We start from the raw sequence: 20011 nt of genomic DNA, 5'->3' as shown, positions 1-20011 counted from the left end.
AATTTTTAATGCATCGTTTTATTTAGTGAATAAATATATGTGAGTGCGAAGATTACGCACTGTCGGCAACGAACGGCGAGAGCGCCGCGTGCGTGTCGGTGTAGGGGTGGGGCGGGGGGTGGGGGGCTATGGGGTCATGGGTGTCGTTGCGCACTAGTTGAGCGCGGTGGAGGTGAGCAGCGCCACGCCGCGCTCGTAGAAGGCGTGCGGCTCCTGCCCCGCCGCGATGGGCAGCCGCACCGTGAACAGCAGCTCCGAGCGAGCGCTGTTGAGGTACACCGGCAGCGTCAGCGCCTGCCCCGCGCCCGCCGGCTCCGGCCCGCTGTGGGAGGCGCGCGTCAGTGCTACCGAACCCTAGGCCGCCGCCGACACGGGTCGGCCACACGTGTGCAGATACGTACCGTATCCAGGTGAGCACGGTGAGCGGGAGGTCGACCATGATGGTGTTCGTGAGCAGGAGGCGATTGCCCTTCACGGTGGCTCCCTGCAGCTTCAACCCGGTCACCGAGAAGGACCACTCGGTCTGAGCGTTCTCCGTCGGGGTGCCCGGATCCGGAATCGTCACCTTGAAAAATTGACATAGAGTACACGTAAAGGTCATCGTTTTAAATTTCGTTTCGTTTCGATCGAACGCCGACCTCGGGCGACCGGGCCTCACCTGCAGGTTCAGCTCCTCGAGGGACCAGGAGTTGGCCTGCGCGACACACTGGCGCGTGGCCGTGATGTAGGCCTCCGGGTTGAGCAGGCCGCCGAGCCACACGGGGATGCTCTGCAGGCGCTTGGCGCCCTGGTCGGCCACGGTGCGCGACACGTGCGCCAGCTGCGCCACGCGGCGCGCGAAGTCGTCCACCCACTGCTGCACCGTGCAGCCCCGCGCCACGGCGTAGCGCCGCCAGCCCGCCGGCAGCATGCCGCGCACCAGCGAGCCCACCATGGCGCGCGTCTCGTTCGTCTGCTTCATCTCGCCCTGCGGACTCGAGCTTGCAGTGACTGCGGTCGGAGTCACGAAATACTCTAAGCGCGAGGTGGTCCCGCTACCTGGCAGATGGCGCTGACGTTCCGCAGGTCGTGCAGCACCTGCTGCAGCAGCGAGGCGCCGGCCGCCACTTCGCGCTCGAAGAAGCGGTACAGCGGGTCCTTAATGTTCTCGACCGTCCGACGGAGAGTCTATGAACATAAACGGGAAAAACTTTAACAATAAAAATGATAGAAATCAACATCGATACGATACTTTTATAGATAGAAAAACATATTCTACGACTATGTGTATCTGAAACAGTCGCTCGTAGCCTTACATGAGCGCCCTAACTTTACAATGAATCAAATAGCGGCAGGTTTGTCGAAAGTATGACCAGCTCGTACTCACTGGTAACTCTTGCGGTAGAAGTTTCAGCCAGCTAGTAGAAGTTTGATGCAAAACCTTCATCCACGCAGGACGTCCGTCGCCTTCCACGACTACTGCGACTGTTTTGTAAACAAACCGTACAATAGTTAAATCATCAGCTGAAAACTTAATAGTATATAATTTCATAAACGAGTAGTTTCTTACGCGGGTCGTGTTCTTGAGTGGCCGCGTTATACGCCAGCTCTTCTTCATCTTCAAGTTGCTGCATCTTCAGAAGCTTAGAAACGAGGTCACTGCCTTGTGTTGTCAAGAGAACCTAACGGGAATGTTATTAATTAATTTAATTAAAAATAATTGCTGCTGAATCTTTATTATGGTTGAAATTCCGAGCATTACCTTCTCAGCATTGTTGGGAAGTCCGAGCCACGAAGGCGTCTGCCTGTCCGACAGTTCTTCGATCCATTTGAGGAAGTGGTCGCGTCGGTTTCCATCGGGCATGGTGATGTGGCGTTGGTTGCCGGAAGCCTGAGAATTTAAATTTATAGTTAACATTAAAACTATCAGCTGTATGTAGTCGCAGAACATTCCCAACTTACACCATCGACATTAGCTACGAGAGCGAAGTCGGCTTCGAATGACCGCGGAGTGAAGAGCTTGCAGAGGAACGAGTGCAGTAGGCGCTGGTCGAACAAGTTGTCGATCTTACCGCCGTATATGCACTGCGACAGCAGTGTCACCAGAGCGTCCCATGGAACCTTCTCCGGCGGCAGGTTGGTACGGCCCTGTGATTACGATGTCAATTAACTTGACGTAGTTTGCGCATACCAAGTTGAGGTTGATTGAGTCTTTACATACGGAACACTTATCTCTAGGTAAAATAAATAAGGACCGAATCTAAACTCGACTGGTAATTTCGCTACTCTTCCAATTCTATGGACGGCAAATTTTAGGAATGCGCATTTCGCATCTCGTATCGGAACTAGTCTCTGATTACCATACACTTAGTAACCAATACTTCCTTATACTCACCATGGCTGTGGAGTCAATCCAAGTATCGAGAGTGTCGCACGCCACACGAAGGTCAGACTCGTTGAACTCATAATACTTAGCCCATCCTAACGGCACGTAGCGCAAGCGCTCCTGAACGATGCCTACACGAGACAAATATTATGTTTTAGAACTTGACGTTAGATGTCAGATGTCAGTAAATTCTGTAAGTATGCAAGCGCTCGTGTACCGTGGAACCACGCCAGCAGGAAGTAAAGCCTTGCACGCTCCGAAGGTTGTTTCATCATCCGAGACGCCGGAACCTGCAGTAACAACGAGGGGTTTAATCTTTTACTAAAGGCTATTGTAGCAAATGACGAACTGTCTCGAGCTGGCTACTGACGGTGGCGAAGGTGCGCAGCAGGTTGGCGCGGATGCCGGGAGGCGGCTCGAACACCACCACTCGCCCAGCTCGCAGCAGGTTCACGGGCAGCTTGGGGCTGATCTCCGTCGTCAGGAACAGCCGGAAGTTCGGGTGCGGCTGCAGCGAGTGCAGCTTCTTCTCCAGCTGCACCAGCCATACCGGTGCGAGGTGCACGTTCTTTAGCATCACCCATCTGGGGATAAAAGTGCATTTTGGTAGAGTTCTTTTCGAAGGGGTTACTTTTGGTTTATTATAATGATATATATAAGAAAGGAAAAAAATACGACCCGAATTTTGGTATTTGTTTACATTTAAAGGTTAATTTCTCTATAAACGATGTACCGATAAGGTGCGAAACGATATATGACGGCGTGAGGTGCGCCATCTTGGGTATTTACACTCGGCGGAAAGAGTGTCTGGGGTTTGGACAGCGCGGCGTCGATGGTAGCGGGCGGCCATCTTGAATCGACGGTTACAATTAAGTTTTTCCGCGCACCACGTGTTCGTCGAATCGCTAATTTCCGAGATCATCTTTATTCTTTGACATGATTGATTAACGAATCGATATCGATGACTATTGTGAATTAATCTGTGTAATTGATTCGTTAAATTAAAGACTTTATATCCTTTCAAATCTATACAAATAATATAAAAATACAAACCTTCCAGTCTTGCAAGCAGTGTTAATAGCACGCTCAGCTTGATTGAAGCCTTCCGCCGAACCGATAGCGATACTCGACAGCGGCTTGTTCAATTCGGTGGCCATATCGTCCACCCGCCCTGAACACATCACGTAAACATTAATTCAGATCGAACCACTACGAGAGTTCGAAATGTAATTACATTCCCAAATGTTCCGTACCGCTCGCGTCGTATCCGGGCACGGAGCACAGCAGCGCGGGAGTGGTGGCGTTCAGCTGGTTCTCCGTTATGCTGGAGAGCTCCAGCTCGGTCTCCGCCTTGGCCATGAACGTGGGCCCCAGCACCGAGGCGACCAGCTGCGTGGCGGCCGCGATCACGCGGTCCGGCCGGAACGCCTGCGGAGCACGCGAGTGAGTACGGGGCCGCGCCGAGGGGGGCGCCGAGGGGGGCGCCGCGGGCGGGAGGGCCCACCTGTATGAGCAGCAGGCGGTACATGGCCAGCGTGTGCGGGCGCGCCGCGGGCTCCCCGTCCCACAGCGTGGGCACGCACTGCTCGGGCGCCGCCTGCGCCAGCCACGCGCACAGCTCGGGCAGCTCGCGCGCCTTGTCCAGCAGCCGCCGGAACGCCACCAGCCTGCGGGGGCGAGGGGGGGGGAGGCGGTCAGTCCGGGCTCGGGCCGGCGGCGCCGTCAGCCGCGGACACTCACCGGGAGCTGAGCCTGGCCGCGGCGTCGTGCTGCTGCTGCGTGAGCGGCTCCAGCGGCGGCGAGTCGGCCACGAAGCCCTCCCGGCCGCGCAGGAACACCCCGAACTGCTGGTCCAGCGTGTCCTCGGCGCCGGTGCCCTTGAGCTGGATGCGGCACAGCAGCAGCGCGAAGGTGAGCCGGTCGGTGTGCAGCATGCCTCGGGCCACGCGCTCGTACACCGCCTGCGCACGACGGGAGATGCACTTGGCGCTCGACGCGGACGCAGTAGCGCGCGCACAGCGGAGGGGGGCCTACCGTGAAGAGCTCCTCGGTGATGATCATGAGCCTGGCGGTGTAGTCGCTGACGCCGGCGAGGCGCGGACACACCAGCACGGTGCTGAATATGTCGAGGAACATCTTCAGCGAGTACTGGTACAGGAAGTGCACCTGGTGCAGAGACTCCATCGTGAAGTATATGCTGCTGCAAGCCTGAAATAATCAAATATCGCAATAAATATACATCTATTAAATGGAATAAGTTTTATAAAAAATATTCATTTTTTGCGGTGGTCCTACTTGAGACAACGGCAAATACTGTTGGCTGACGGTTTCTATTTCACCGATAACTTTATCGGTTTCTTCGACCTGAAAAGGTAAGAGAATACGTTAATTATAACATAAGAAGAAGATACTCATAATAACAAGAATAAAAATATTCGCTACCTTCTGTCCGATATCATCGGCCTCTTTCTTGAGCGTTTCGAGAGTTGCAATGACAGAATCATCGTCGAGAATCTTGCCCTTCGCATCGTTCAGCGCTTGCAGCAGAGACTTCTCGAGTTGCCGGAGACGTAAATGGAATTCACCTGGTAATAGATATTAGTACATAAAATCTAATTTGAGGAGCTCGGAGGGGATTTTCATTTGTGCCCAACAAATGAAGTATGTATACTCTATTCCAATGGGAATAGGAAAGAAGGTAAATAAACAACTTTGACTTTGAATTGACATGACATTTTAGTTACACTAGTGAGGAGAAAACTATTGAGTGAATGGGTAATGAATGCTAAGGAACGATATATTTTATTGGTTTTACGTATTTTTTAAAATAAATTTTATATAAATTGCAGGAATTTTTAGATAGCAGCATTTTGAGCCTTAAATACAAATTAGGTCGTAAGTTTTAATTTGGATTGATTGGATTTTCAGTGATAAGTCATAGAAACACACTCACAATTTCATTTATATGAATACATTTTTATTCCCTCATTAATAAAAAGAAACATTGTATGTTTCAATAATGAAGTGGCATTTTCAAGATATATTACGTATTGTTTAATAATAAGGTTTTGAACAAATAAAATTTTATATATCTTTCAAAGAAACTCTTACTTTATCTTATATCTAAAACGACTTTGACCTTGAAATACATTTCTTAGCATTAAATTTTTTTTGAAAAAAAAAAAAAAAAAAACAAAATGTAATTAAAAATAACATCTTATCTTAATCTTCAAACCGAAAAAGTACTGTTCAATCAGCATAGTCCGTGTTGATGGCAAATCAAAAGTCAGTAGGCAAAAACAAAACTGATCTATATTTTAAGATTTTTTATTTCTGTAAAAAGAATTAATTCTTTTAAATTTTTTGTCTATACCTTACTATATAAAATAATAACATTTTTATCGAACAATATGTAACTTTCTATATTTTTATATTATATTATAATCCATATTATAACCAATTAAATAAATATATATTTAAAAAAAAAATCTAAACTGCATGTTAAAACTAAAATAATATATTTTTTATCTGTATAAATTTATTCATTCTCCATTCGTTTAGCGAACATCCTTAGTGAGGCCTCCATTGTAATTGTTCGTTCATCGAAAAATGGCGTTTTGAATGTCGGCAAAACTGTTTTCGTTACTTTGGAAGTCAAATTTAAGTGGATTTACGTAGTTAGGTGAAATATTGTTATATTAAAAGTGAAGATATATTAATCAAGAACTGTTTGTAGTACATCATATAGCGGACTTATCAACAAAACACTTGTGATATTGAAAAGTACGGTTTGTTTTGGTTCTTTCCAATTCCCATTGGAATAGAGTATAAATATTGAATGCTTTGTATTTTTTATTTTTTTTTTGCATTAAATTGTGCTACTTGCCTTGCAATTTGAGAAGATCTGAACGTTTAGTGTCAATGTCTGGTCTCTCAGCCTTCAACACGCGATGCAGGCACTGCGACTGCAGCGACGAGCGAGTTACCGTGAAGTTGACGAAAGTCACCCGGGAACACATGTCGGGGGGGAATTCTACCGTTGGATCCCTTGAAACAAAATATATTTATATCTATGAACATTGAGCTTTTTGTAAAAAGCTATATAAGTACGCGAATAATCTCGTACCTGGTACTTAAGAAAATGACGAACGAAGGACTGAGATCAATGTCCTGGTCTCCGAGTGTGATGAGCACTCGGCCGCCGGTACGGCGCAACTCGCGATTCAGCACAGGGTTCAGGATGGGGTCGTAATTCTCTACGTCCTACACAAATATAGACCGATTCAATGAATATGACCGATCAACTGTTCATCAACAACGTCATCGCGTTACATATGCGTATACAATAGGTATCTATATGAAGAGAATCACGACTCACCTGCACGAGCAACGGATTACCGAAACGCAGAGCCGACTCCAAGTTCTTCCTGAACGAGTCGTCGAGGAAGGAAGTCTTCGTTATCTTGCGCTCCTTGAACTCGCGCATTATAAACTCGGTCGCCTGACCCGACGGGTCGATGATCAGCGGGTATCGGTTGAACCGCTGCAACGGAGGGATCGGATGAGTGCCACTCGAGGTGTCACGTGCGAGTGCGCGTGCGCAGGGTGGGGGGGGGGGTGTCTACCTTGAGCATGATGGCGTTCTCCACGCAGAGCTCGTCGGTGGGCAGCGCGTTGGCCTGCCAGCGCAGTCGCTCGTCGGGGTTGCTGAGGTACTCCGTGCGCGCGATGTCGGCGCGGAACTTGATGTTGGCCGCCGCCAGGTGGCTCGTCCACGTCGAGAACAGGTTCTGGCGGTACTGTGCGGGACTCGTTATGTGACCGAGCCTTTTTAGGGATCATGTGATAAATGCGAGTCGAGAATGGTTCGCGGCGTACTCACGTGCTGGTCGAAGTAACCGCCGTAAGCGATGAAAGCGGCCGATAGGAGGACGTCTCCGACGATGGTGCTCATTTGTGAACGGAACGTCTCGGAGCTCGCCTCCCATCGTTCGCGTTCGATCACCAAACTCTTCAATAACGCTATCGATCGATCCACCTGCAAACGATTCAGTGTTTAAAAACTATAAATTACAAATACTAAAATATAGTTTCGAATTTGATTTTAGAAGATTTTAGAAACATTTTTTACCTTGGCTTGGACATTTTCGAGATCAGTCTTGATGGCCTGAGCTTGGCTGATGAGCTGCGCGTACTCCTCCTTGTAAGAGGCGATGGATTTCTCGAGCTGCGCGATGAGATCGCGTACTTCATTGCCAGCCTTCACGTTGTACTGAGCCTGGTCTTCGAGAGCTTGAAGTTCGCTCCGCAGCGGTTCCACACGTTTCAACATATCGGCGTATTCAATCTAAAAAACCCACAGCCATATTAATGAACATTTTGTAAATGAGGATTCGTTATTGCCAAACGTGTCTATAGTGATACTTACCTGAGCTATAGCCCACTTTACCATCGGCCCGCAGGCCATACTGGCTCGGTTTACTTTCTCGAAGTTATAGTCAGGGTTACTGAGATAACGAGTCTTCATTTTTTCCCTTACATCGTCACTGACAAATGAAAAACGGTGATTAATAATTTGTACAAAGTTCTTCGTTACTTTCGAAACGATCTTTGTGCGTTATGTGAAACCAATGAACCAAACCAAAAAAAAAAAAACAAAAAATGAACTTTGACCATTTGTTTCATGCACATTCGGATTTCCATCAACCTTTAATTCCTTCAACCCGAATGATGAACGGAATGAAAGTAACTTAAACAAAACATTTAACAGAAAAATAAATAAAGAATGAATGACTCACGGTCCTGTTTTAACAATATAGATAGCAAACAAACTAACATAATGATGATAAAAAAACAAAGCAATTCACTGCCGTTAGTGATTTTCAACAGCGTTCTTGGAGACCAGTTACGGACGGACATTATTTATTGGCAAATACATTCATGCAACTCGAAGATCTGTGTGTATGACACCTGGACAATCTGCGAACCGAGTACTGGTATAAAAACGGTTTTTCAAACATTTGCCACATCAGTGATGTAATTAAACAGAGTATTACCTATCAAGGTAATCACATTTTATTTTTTGGCAAATGTAACAAATTTGATAACCCATAAAACTAAGTCCTGAGTAGGAGATTACTTTATTTTTAGTACAGTCCAACACCACAAACCTTTCCAAACACATGCAACTTAACGGTGCAGAACGAACTATCTTAGAATATATTTGGCATTATATGAAATGTCTAGGATGCGGCGATCTTTTACTGAATGCAATGATTAATGTTGAACTACATACATTGTCAACGTGGAGGATCTAGTTGTTAAATTATGGTTTCATATCTATTTCATATTTATAGGGGTCGGGTTTCCAACGGGCACTATGTCTACTCTAAATAATATTCTGGAAAATTCGTTATGCATTTAAAATACAAACAATTACGAATGCAGACATTCACCATGCAAAAGCAAGCCCGAAGCGACTAAATAAACGTATACGCTTAAACGTATAAAACCTATTCGCTCAATACTTCCCAGTGATACCACTCATCATTCGCCTCTGCCGACAGCGTACATTACTACCAAGCAATCGGGGGCCACCGGCGGCCTCGAACATGATAAGTAGTATCATCTTCACCGCACCATCACCGAACAACAGTTCCAGGGTCGGGAGACGAGACGGGTAAGCGTGGAGGCGTGCTCACGTGATGTCCTCGGTGGAGAAGTTGGAGACGATGCTGTTGATGAAGTTCTCCCGCATGATGACGGCGCGGATGGCCTTCCAGTCGGTGGCGTTCTCCCCGAGCAGCAGGCAGATGGACTCCAGCGCCACCTTGACGAGGGCGGGCGGGTTGCCCATGGAGCGCACCTCCACCAGGTGCTGCTTCTTTATAGATTTCACCGCTGCAGAGCCGACACCCGCCAAGCGAGAGCGAGATACGAGAGAAACAAAACGGGCTTTAGCTGAATGTGGACGCTCGGCCGGGTTAGTCACGGGGTTAATGTGTGCGCCGGCGCCGGCCGGGCCGGTCGGGCCGGTCGGGCCGGGTTGCGTTGCGGTACATTAATAACATCGGTCACATATGCGAGCAAGCTAGGCATATTTACAATATTAATCATCTAATTCGTTTAAACATCATTCACGATAAAGAATATAGAACTTATAAATACGTACAATGCTTAGTAAAACCTGTGTTACAGACAATATAGTATTACAATGTTCGATGCACTAAATACACTAAAATGTTTTTGCCAATAAATATCGGACTGAGAAGGACTAATTTATGGTTGCTATCTACAGTAACATTCGTGTGAAATGAGGACTAGCGATGGACTTTTACATATTTATCTATTTCTTTATTTATGAAAAGATGGCACGTTTTCTGGAATAGCTCGGTACTTATTGTAACTTGGAACGCGTCTCGACGCGAGCACGAGAGAGGGAGAGGGAGAGGAACGTGCGATCTTCCCAGCCATAACTGAACTGCACTAACGTGATGTTCTCAGTCTCGAAGTTAACAATAGTGGATATGAAGTTGTCCTTCATGACAACGGAGCGGATGCCCTTCCACGTGTCCCCCTTCTCGCCGAGCAAGGTGCAGATGGACTCCAGCGCCATCTTGACCACGGAGGGCGGGTTGGCCATCGACCGCACTTCCACCAGCTGTTGCTTCTTGATCGATCGGACCGCTGTTTGGGATCAGCTTCGTCTTTACTACGAAACGTACGCTCCGCAGACGTTTATACGATCCTTTTCGTACATCGGTGTACGACTAACGAGGAGCTAAGCCTATGACCTCACATCGGATCTCGTTTAGATGGTAAACACATATCTACGTCTACATGAGGACTGGGGATATTTGCGTATTAAACTACATCAATGTACAGCCACAAAAACAAAGCACTAGAACGATTTCATTTCAGGGATATCATTTTCATATTTTTGTGGCTGAATTTTGCTATTCAAGCTTGAAATATTATGGTGTGTTAGACATAGAGGGAAGAAAAATAAGAAATGAATCAAACCGTTTTGCGCCTCGATAACCGCCGGCTCGACTTGGGCCAAGTCCGCCATCACGTCCTTACGTTTGGCTTCGATTTCTTTCGTTTGCTTTTCGAGAGCAACCTGGATCATTACAAAGTTACAGAATGATTGTTACATCTGTTTCGAAATTAACATTAATTTTAGTACAGACTCAGTTTGTTTTCAACTGATTTCAAACCTGGATCTCCTGACTTTCGACTTTCTTCTTTTCGGCCTCCTGTTGATCTTTAACCATTTGTCGGAGTTTCGCGTTGGCAGCTTCATTCTTAGCTTGGAGCTCCTGTGATATTGTAAATAAACCACACCAAACTGTTAAAATACAGTTCATTTGCGACTTGCTTCGCACGGGTGCAAGTTAACAATAAAGAAAATTATATCGTATAACATAAAATTTATACCTATGGCAATCAGGAATAGTGTAAAGTTTTGTGATTTTTTTGGCTTGGGTTTTAGTTCCGAAGATTGTGCCTACATTGTAACAAAATTTACCTCTTCATAACATCAGTGTCCCAGACGATTCATCCGAAATCAAATTAATTAAAAAAAAAGGAATCATAGAAGTTTTGTGGAACGGTGACCTTAAGACGAATATAAGAATCGGCATATCCGAGCGTGAGAAGCCGCGACGCACCTGCGACTTGACGGCCAGGCTCTTCTGCATCTCCTCCACCTGCTCGACGGTCTCGGCGATCTTGCCGAGCCCCACGTTGAGGTGCAGCTGCTGCTCCTCCAGGTCGGCGCGCTTCTCGGCGTAGAGCTTGACCATCTGCTGGATGAAGTCGAGGTAGTGGCGCGGCGTGATGGCCATGGTGCGGTTGGCGCGCTTGGCCAGCCGCGCGTTGGCAGCGTGCAGCGTCTGGTGCACGTACACGCACGCGTTGACCACGGCGGCGCGGTGCGCGGGCCGCGGGCCCAGGGCTCCGCACGCGCGCGGGAACTCCGCCGGCGGCGCGTACTCCGCCCAGTCCAGGTCCATGCGCGACGTGAACTCCTTGCCCACCTGGCGCACGCGGCGATTGACGGTGTTATCGTATTAAGTATTCAGTGGCTAGCAAATAAGAGGGGAGGGGGCCGCGGGGCCGCACCTGGAAGAGGGCGCCGTCGCTCCAGTCGCCGAACCAGTTGAGCACGCAGCGGTTGAAGAGCGCAGGCGAGGTGGCGGCGCGGTCCTTGAGCCCCTCGGACGACGGGTTCATGGTGAACACCACGTGCAGGTTCCTCATCACCTGCCCGGTGAACCTGCGCACCGAACCGTTACTTGCTTTCTGTTTACGAGCACCAGTTCAGGTTCTGTTTCTGCGTCGACTCGGAATTAGCTCCGTTGGCACCTTTTAGCCCTTTTTATTTATTTTATCTCAGAATCTTACCACTTATATAATTCATCATTAGAATCCAGCATCAGTCCTTCCCTCTGGGCTCCTTCTTTACACTGTGTCATGAGAGCTGCGAATTCATCACCTTCGAACAGACCGGGCACCTGTGAACAGTATTATAAATATAGTATGTATTCCCTCATACGCATAGATCATAAGTATCATTTGTTGATGAGTAGGTCGGAGACCTCTCCGTTGGCCAGGAGAGTGTTCATCCTCTCGAGGAAGCCGCTGTCGAGCACGTTGGACTCGTCTAGGATGAAGGCGACCTTTTCATCGCGACACCCTGCACGACGCAAAACCGAACGGAGATCTTCGTCGAAATCAGCGCCGGTGTATTTGTTGTGGACCTACAAAGTCGATCACCATTAACTGAGTATCTGAACTGAGCAACTTAAACTCGATAAATGTCAGTACATCTGTGTCGGCACGTTTGTGCCGTGTACGTTTATCTTGCGTACCTTGATTTGGAAGATGCTAAGTCCGTTCATCCAGGCCACGAAACGGCTAAGCGTGGTTTTGCCGGCACCAGAGACACCAATGAGCAGCAAGTGTCCCTGCGGCTGTCGGAAGATACGGTCAATACGCAGCACGTGCTCCAGCACCTCGTCGAACAGCACCAGCGGCACGTCCAGCTCCTCTTCGTAGAACACCTGTCGCAGTCGAAGAAGATTACACGAGGAATCTTTTAATAATATTCGACAAGCACTGAATGAATATCTACTGTAATTTTCTAATGAATTTCTACCCAGAATTTATTAAGATTACTACAAATGTGAGTGAGCGAGTTTACCTTCAGCCTAGCCTTGACATATTCGCGGAGCTGATCTCTCTGGACCGGCACGTAGTCCTTGCTCAGCCAGTTGCTGTATAGAATGGGCCGAGCCAATGCTTGCTCTCTGTTGATACCTGAACGAAACAGCGCGCCATCAGGGAGACACGGTCGACACTGATATAAAATATCCTCGATAAAAATGTTAACTCACCCGGGAAGAACCTCATGGCGAAGTTGTCAATGTTCTCCTCGGTCCACTGGCGCTCGGAGTCCTCGACCAGGCGGTCCTGGAAGAGGCGCAGCGCCTCGTGCGCCCAGAGCCGCACCAGCCCCTCCACGGCGAGGCTGTCGAGGGGGCGGATGGCCTCGCAGATGCCGCGCACCCAGCGCGTCATCTCGCGCGGCGAGTACACGTAGTGCGGCTGCATGTCCTGCGTGAAGCGCTCCTGCGAGGCCAGGTACAGCTTGACCATGGCCTGCGTGAGCGGCTCGGCGTACCCGCGCAGCGCCGGCTGCATGCGCAGCATGGCGCGCGTGAAGGTGCCGTAGATCTGCTCCAGCGACGTCTCCCCCGGGTAGTCCACGTAGATGACGGGCACGTGGCGCAGCAGGCGGTGCGACAGCGGCTTGCGGCCCGGGTCCGTGGGCGGGTTGCAGGCGCCCACGAACTGGATGCGCTCCAGGTGCACCCACGAGTGGTCTGCGGGGGGCGGACGCTCAGACGGACGCTCAGACGGACGCTCAGGGGGGTCGGCCCTCGGCGCCCCGGCGACTTACCGCTCGATCTGTAGAATCCCTTGTGCTCGAGGAGCTGTCTCAGGAACGAGATGACCCGCTGCGTGCCGTACTGGTCCATGTCGGGCAAGTTGATCTCGTCGCAGAACAGCACGAGCCATTTGCCGAGCTGGAAGCGAGCGATGTGTCTCATTATCAAAATGTCAAGCATTCAAGTCGCCTCGGAATGTAAACAATGCCTGGTTGTTATTGTGCTGTACCTGCACAGGAGCGAGGACGACTCCGTTGGGCGTCTTGCGGTACTCGCAGTAGTGGTCGAACGTCTTGAGCAGCAGCTCGGGAGTGGTCGCCGACGAGAAGTTGAGACCGACCACCTCCATATCCGGCAGGGCTCGTAGCGCGGAGAAGAGGGTCATGGTCTTACCGGAACCGGGTGGACCACACAGTACTGAAACGGACTCACACGAATAAAAAATATAGCCTTGTCATAAGTTGCCATAAAATTTGAGTCAGTCGTCTGCGTACCGAGTGGCTTGTGCTCGGCCAGCCAGGTGTAGAGCAGCGCCTCGTGGCGCACGGTGTCCAGGGTGGGCACCACCACGTCGGGCGCCGCCACCTTGTGCGTCTCCACCTCGATCTGCGGCACCTTGGCCGACCACGGCACCCACTCGCCGGTGATCGACACCTGCGCATAATCCGACCGTACACAAGGAATCGATACGGACGCTCCCTCGCCTACTTCGCTCGACGTGACGTCGCCGTACCTCAAAGTCGATGATGTGTTGGTTGGCCCCACAGTTGGGCAGGAGCATCGTGCTGGCCGACCTAATGAAGTCGCCCAATTCGTTGCGGTCCTGCGGAACGGTTACATATATGGTCACGATAATGTCGTTCCTTATTATTTTTTCAAATCGATCACCAAAACTATCAGAAATAAATATATATAAATATTAACATTATTAATATTTAGAAAGTAGGCAACCTTAAGTTTGGCGTCGCCGGCGAACGACCACAGCAACGAGTACACGAGCCACTTGGGTACGTAAGCTTCCAGCTGCTCGTTGGTGATGGGGAAGTCGGGGTGCTGCCGATTGTAGGCGAGGATGTTCCTAAAATAATACAGCACCCGTCAGTGACGATGGGGGAGTCCGAGCGGCGCGCAGGGAGCACTACAGACCTGACGCCGCGGTTGAGCATGGAGTGCAGCGAGGACAGCGCGCGGTGGCGCGTGAAGTCCATGATGTGGTCGAGGCTGGCGGCGCGCTCCAGGCACTTGACCACCAGCCCGTCGCCGTAGAACAGCGGCTGCAGGATGGCCGCCACGTCGCGCTGCGTCTGCGCCGACACCGACATTCGTCTCTTAGTACGAGCGACTCCATTTTTACCCCTCCCCCCATAATTCATTGTGATCGATCCGTGTTTATAATATTAGTGTAGCGTCCGCAAAAAAAAAGAAGACGTATACCTGAAGTGCCGGTGATAAGATGTTCTCAGTGGCATTTTGATCTCCGCCTGCGGTCGGCGCTGCCATCACAATGCTGAAGGAATCCTCTTCGCCATCCTCCAGGGGTATATTCCTTAACCTAAAATGAAGCAACACGTTAGCGATATGGCAAAATATGCGTCGGTACTGTGAACAAAAAATGTATGTACATAAATTATCATGGAAACTGCAATGCGTCAGCCATCCATACGGGCATGGCTTTGTGAGAGGAGTTAATAATAAAAAAAAGTGATATTGAATAAAAAAGACTAAAACGACTATCATTATATCTATATTTCGAATTGTATTTATTTCTTTTAAATATATATATTTACCTGAGTAAGTAATTTTCGAAGATCATTTCCGTCGACAGCACGTCTTGCGAGAACCACACCATGCCGCAGCGGGACACCGTCGCGAGGGTCGCGTATTTTAGATCTTGTACCTGAGTTATACGATTATTTTTGTTAGTTACGATTTTTCTGAAAATCAAGATCCTTAAATTGCCTAATCGGATATATTATTATTTATTCATATATAACACGCCACGCGGTATCAACAAGTTTTCAAGTGAAAGTTTAACTATAACGATGACACAGTGGGGGGGCGCACCTCGAACATGACGCGCACGTTGTGCGGCAGCGACAGGCGCTCCCCGTTGGGCAGCGTGAGCAGCTTGTTGTCGTCCAGCACGGAGTTGAGGTTCTCCACCCACTCGGGGTCCACGTCGCCGTCGAAGATGATCCACTGCCGCTTGTTGATCTCGCCGCGCACGTTGTCGATTATCTTCCTGTGGGCGGTGGGAGGTCTTAGTCTACCGGCTCGGCGGGGCTCAGGCACATGACCGACTTGTGTGACCGAATTGTTATTACTGACCTTAGTATATGAGTAAACAATCCGTCGGTCCACTCCCGGGTATTGGGATCGAGTACACCGTACAGGGTTTCCTTTGACATCGCCTTCGGATCGATGACGTGAGCGACGCCCTCTACTCCCTCAAACCTGAATTTAAACGGTAGAAAAATCAAGTCTGAAACTCCAAAATTATCGATAAATGCTCAATGAAGACTGGGAGATGACTTACGCTAAAGGTAAAACTACATTTTTAAATAAAAAAACATTCTGTATTATTATGTTAGCCTTTAATTGTGTTGCTAATAAAGGTCAATTTCTGTCGGTTACTGTATTTTTGTGTTTAATATAGTACTTACCGTTCCAAAGCTTTAAGCAGTACACGCCAGGCCGTAGATTTGCCACTTCCCGAGGGTCCGACCATCATCAGACCGTGATTTAACTTGCAAATCTGGTACAATTGGAGGACCTGCACGCACCATACTCACAATAAAAACGAAGTAAAACATCTCAAACACAAAGTATAAGGAATACAGAAGAAAGAACAAAATATATATAAATTAATAAAAGTTGGATTTAGCAACAGGAAACAAACTCTTTAAAAATCTACTAAGCTATTTGAATTTTGACTTTTTAATAAAGGAACTAAGGCAGAGTAATGTCTGTGCAATGAAGAGGTGTGCTCAGCAAAAAAAAAAAAATATTGCGTGGTGTGTCTCGACAAAAAGACTACTTATGCGTAGGATGAGCTATAAGACTTTTTACCAACGAAGAAGACACATATTTAACTATAACTATCGTGGACAGCGTGACGTCTCATCGCCTCCGATCGACCATCGGCGCGACCAGAGCTGCCGGCATGCCAGTTGCTACTGATTAAAACTATGTTAGTGTAATTAGTACAGGCTACTAGTACGAGGCGAACAATCGAAATCATAAAATGTGTCGGAAGTCAGCACAGAAACGAGCACAAGGACGAAGCGACAGGCACAGCACAAGCGCACACGCGGGCCGGCCGGCCGGACTGACCTTCTCTATCCACGTGCTGTGCTGCGCGCGCGAGCCCGCCCTGCGCCGCTGCCGCGCGGCAGCATGGAAACCAATCCAATCGCAATCACAATCACTCTCGGCCAGACCGACCTCATCATTAAGCAAAACCTTATCGCTAGTGTCATTCTGTTGATGCCGACGTGAACGAATCCCGTTTACCCCTCCCCGACCCTTCCCTCCGGACGACAGTGGCTGTGGGAGCGGTGGTGACAGACTCGCGTATGCTTCATGTCCATGAGTAAATAATAAACAAAAGTGCTCCATTAAGCTTCGTTGGATTGGCACGGTTGATCGACGATGAGATGAATGACTTTATCGCACTTTGTCATCTAGTGATCCTTAACCGAATTAGTAATATTAATTTGTTTTAAGTATTAATTGCAGCATCAAACCATTGCATTCATTATGATTAGTGTAAAGCATATTTATATTTTACCTTCTCCATCCAAGTGTTGCCGTGCTCGTCTCCTTCACCACAAACCAAAAATTCTTCGGCGCAGACTGCCCGAATTTCATTCTTCAGACCTAAAAAGTACTATATATGAGTAATTATAGTAAAGGAATAGGAGATCCATTAAACCTCTGTCTCCCTCCTCTGTAACCTCACCGGTCATTTCAGCCCTGGTGTAACCGACGTTAGGGAAGACATCGTTCAGCAGGGAGAACAGCAGCGGAATGTCCTCAGCCACAAGTTTAGGCACCATGGTCTCGCAGACCGACTGGATCAGGATGTCCTGCTCAGGGAGGGACTCCGCTATTGAAGCCTCGTCGGGGGCTTCCGTGCCGCGCTCGATGAGGTTCTCCTACAATGATACCTTGTTAGTTTAAAGGCACCTCTTAAAATAAATGTTAAAAGACGTAAAAATGTGTTCAATACCTTTATCTTTTGAATACGGTCACGCTTGACGTTGCCGGCGGACACGAGAACCGACTTCAGTGCACGCAGACCAAAGTCGTAGTGAGATTGATTTGACAGCTGTTCATCACAAAGTCTGTAAATAAAAGCGGAAAATTATCCTCTTTAAATTTCTTTGTAAGCAATTTCAGATACGACTTTCAAGTCATACGTTTGAATATTAATGATACAATGCCAGAAAACATCAAGTAAATGCTAGTAGACTGCCTGAACATTTTGACGAGGAGTCAAGCGGTTTAGTAGAAATTTCCGAAACTAATTTAAAAAAAATTAAGAGATCACAGTGCTCACTTGAAGAAAGGTACGATCTTGCAAGCGAGTTTCTCTGCAGTCCTGAACCCTTGGCTGAACAACATGACTTCAGCGATGAGTTGTCTGTCGGGCGTCGTCATGGCCAAGCTTCGGAACAGTTTCTTCAGATTGTCCGGCAGGTTGGAGCGACCCGCGTAGCCAGGGTTCATAGTAATGAATATGGCCATGTCTTGGCTGACGCGCACTTGCTTACCCACCAATTCCACTGTTATAGATTTAGCTGAAACAGAAATATTACCATAGAGTTGTATATACAGACAGATAAAAATAAAACAATGAAAAGCGTAAATATATGTACCCGTATTATCTCCTTCCTGGTGGCTCTTGAGAGCTTCCTGAATAGTCTGTACTTGTTGCGATACAGCGGACAACATTCTTTCTTCAAGACGATTGAACTCGTCGAAACAACCCCACGCACCCACCTGTGTATTGAAATAAAATAAATAATAATTTCAACATAATATAGAAACTATCAGTGGGCTGTAAAAAAAACATTAATCGCAAAAAAAGTAGCCACGAGAAAACAGAGATTAATTTATTTATGTATCATATACACATTTTATTTTACAATTGTAAAGTGTGTATGTTATTATTTCGAAAAATAGTAATTATTAATAACGAACCTGACAAAGACCCACGAAGATCCTTCCCATGGCTTGAAAGTCGAACGTTTCGTCGCAGTTGAACACCAAGACGAAGCGGCCGAGCTGGTTGCCGAGGGCCTTCACCGACTCCGTCTTACCCGTACCGGCGGGGCCTGTAACACAGGAAATTATTGTAAATGGCATATGATATGAAAAGGATCATTTATATAGATAATCAAAGTACATAACACATAGCACGCTTTCAAAGTATATAATTCATTTTCTAACTTGTTTACGAGAGTAGATTATACTTTTTGACATGATATAAATAAATATATAGTTACATATAAACATGAGTAGTAATTACCGAATGGGGAGCCTCCGAGCCTGGCCTCCAGGGCTTGCGTCATGGTGAGGTAGCAGCGGTCCGTCAGCGGCGTCTGTACCAGGCGGTCTTGTACGCCCAAGTATTCGAACCCGTAGAGGAACTTAGCGTTCGCCATGTGGATCGTCAGTTGTTGTAGCACCTGCATTACACAACTTTCTTATAGTATAACCCGTTAAGTTTGTTTACGTTGCTCGTTGAGTTTATTTGGATTGTCGTGTGTATGTAAATAGTCGTGAAAGTTAGTATCAATCTGTTACAACTCACATCGTTATTTCGGGGATCAAAGTAGAAACGCATCTCGCAGAGCCACTCGAAGGACCGACAGTTGTTCACCTCGGACGCTATCAGGCGGCGCGTCACCGTCCGCTTGTGGACGAACTCGTTGATCTGTTCGCAAGCCATTCGAGAGTTAACAAGTTGCCCTTCGCGTCATGTACGATCGCCTCCGAAGCGCGGACTCACGAGATGTTCGAGCTTCCTCCTGCGCAGCGGCGGCTGCTCCTGCAGCACGGAGTCGGCCAGGATGTTCAGCATGTTCTCGACGTGCTGCAGCACGCGCTGCAGCTCCGTGCCGCCCGCCAGCGCCGCCTCCACGTCCTCGGACCACAGGATCTGCACGGCCAGCACCACGATCTGCGCCTGTGGAGCGGCACCGGCGCGTCACGACCACCCCCCCTCGCACGCACACGTGCGGGTGGGCCGACACTCACCTGGTACTTGTCGCACCAGTCTATGAACTTCTGCGGGTCCACGTTGCCGTCCTTGAACTGCTTCACGTCGTACACGGCGTCCTTGAGCCGGCACGCCAGCGTCACGCGCATCTCGCGCTCCACCATGGACAGCCACGAGTTGATCTTCGGGTTCTCCACCGTCGACACCGGCGACGTGAAGTACACCTGCGGGCACGGCTCGCGATTAGCTCTCCGCGCGGAAGTCGCCGTGGAGCGGACGGCCGGATGCCTACCTCCTCGCCTTCCCGCGAGGCTATGCCGTTGATGACGGTGTTGTCCTCGTTGAGAATGATGGCCGCGACTCCCGCGAACATCTTTTTGAAATGCTTTTGGAGCCGAGCGATGTTTTTGCTATTACCGATAATTTCCAGGAGATCCTCATCGCCGACGAAGTAGAAACTAAAAT

At 48.4% G+C, this 20011-nt stretch overlaps 1 protein-coding gene across 5 annotated transcripts in view; it reads right to left on the bottom strand.

Moving 5' to 3' along the window:
* Nucleotide 1: 1 nt before the first annotated feature.
* The window catches only part of Dhc64c (Dynein heavy chain 64C), a 30576-nt gene continuing 10566 nt past the window's right edge, over nt 2-20011 (bottom strand). For 2 of the 5 annotated variants that reach the window (XM_064216980.1, XM_064216982.1), the window contains 58 exons: nt 19839-20004; nt 19585-19770; nt 19337-19513; nt 19139-19261; nt 18854-19013; nt 18526-18659; nt 18201-18324; nt 17882-18122; nt 17552-17666; nt 17282-17477; nt 17111-17199; nt 16654-16701; nt 15984-16093; nt 15649-15774; nt 15385-15562; nt 15108-15217; nt 14755-14872; nt 14467-14624; nt 14272-14398; nt 14054-14143; nt 13815-13974; nt 13550-13737; nt 13332-13458; nt 12766-13254; nt 12573-12688; nt 12241-12432; nt 11968-12129; nt 11774-11883; nt 11492-11645; nt 11038-11406; nt 10585-10686; nt 10388-10487; nt 9067-9265; nt 7794-7911; nt 7497-7712; nt 7248-7403; nt 6991-7164; nt 6744-6908; nt 6492-6628; nt 6252-6412; nt 4808-4950; nt 4661-4729; nt 4400-4573; nt 4106-4326; nt 3870-4032; nt 3619-3793; nt 3419-3536; nt 2736-2949; nt 2583-2655; nt 2375-2496; nt 1942-2127; nt 1742-1870; nt 1550-1661; nt 1367-1464; nt 1039-1167; nt 659-967; nt 402-565; nt 2-322 (listed from right to left, as the gene is read on the bottom strand). In XM_064216980.1, the coding sequence (XP_064073050.1) occupies nt 154-322; nt 402-565; nt 659-967; nt 1039-1167; nt 1367-1464; nt 1550-1661; nt 1742-1870; nt 1942-2127; nt 2375-2496; nt 2583-2655; nt 2736-2949; nt 3419-3536; nt 3619-3793; nt 3870-4032; nt 4106-4326; nt 4400-4573; nt 4661-4729; nt 4808-4950; nt 6252-6412; nt 6492-6628; nt 6744-6908; nt 6991-7164; nt 7248-7403; nt 7497-7712; nt 7794-7911; nt 9067-9265; nt 10388-10487; nt 10585-10686; nt 11038-11406; nt 11492-11645; nt 11774-11883; nt 11968-12129; nt 12241-12432; nt 12573-12688; nt 12766-13254; nt 13332-13458; nt 13550-13737; nt 13815-13974; nt 14054-14143; nt 14272-14398; nt 14467-14624; nt 14755-14872; nt 15108-15217; nt 15385-15562; nt 15649-15774; nt 15984-16093; nt 16654-16701; nt 17111-17199; nt 17282-17477; nt 17552-17666; nt 17882-18122; nt 18201-18324; nt 18526-18659; nt 18854-19013; nt 19139-19261; nt 19337-19513; nt 19585-19770; nt 19839-20004 (9139 nt within the window). In that variant the 3' untranslated portion in view covers nt 2-153. Of the gene's footprint in view, nt 323-401; nt 566-658; nt 968-1038; nt 1168-1366; nt 1465-1549; nt 1662-1741; nt 1871-1941; nt 2128-2374; nt 2497-2582; nt 2656-2735; nt 2950-3418; nt 3537-3618; nt 3794-3869; nt 4033-4105; nt 4327-4399; nt 4574-4660; nt 4730-4807; nt 4951-6251; nt 6413-6491; nt 6629-6743; nt 6909-6990; nt 7165-7247; nt 7404-7496; nt 7713-7793; nt 7912-9066; nt 9266-9855; nt 10052-10387; nt 10488-10584; nt 10687-11037; nt 11407-11491; nt 11646-11773; nt 11884-11967; nt 12130-12240; nt 12433-12572; nt 12689-12765; nt 13255-13331; nt 13459-13549; nt 13738-13814; nt 13975-14053; nt 14144-14271; nt 14399-14466; nt 14625-14754; nt 14873-15107; nt 15218-15384; nt 15563-15648; nt 15775-15983; nt 16094-16653; nt 16702-17110; nt 17200-17281; nt 17478-17551; nt 17667-17881; nt 18123-18200; nt 18325-18525; nt 18660-18853; nt 19014-19138; nt 19262-19336; nt 19514-19584; nt 19771-19838; nt 20005-20011 lie in introns of all 5 variants that reach the window. The other 3 variants (XM_064216983.1, XM_064216984.1, XM_064216981.1) reach the window with 2 other exon arrangements.

The sequence above is a fragment of the Vanessa tameamea genome, chromosome 14, assembly GCF_037043105.1.
Source record: "Vanessa tameamea isolate UH-Manoa-2023 chromosome 14, ilVanTame1 primary haplotype, whole genome shotgun sequence".
In the NCBI taxonomy this organism is placed as follows: domain Eukaryota; kingdom Metazoa; phylum Arthropoda; class Insecta; order Lepidoptera; family Nymphalidae; genus Vanessa; species Vanessa tameamea.
Note: the sequence above shows the minus strand (reverse complement) of the source record. Positions and strands in the feature narration are given on the sequence as shown.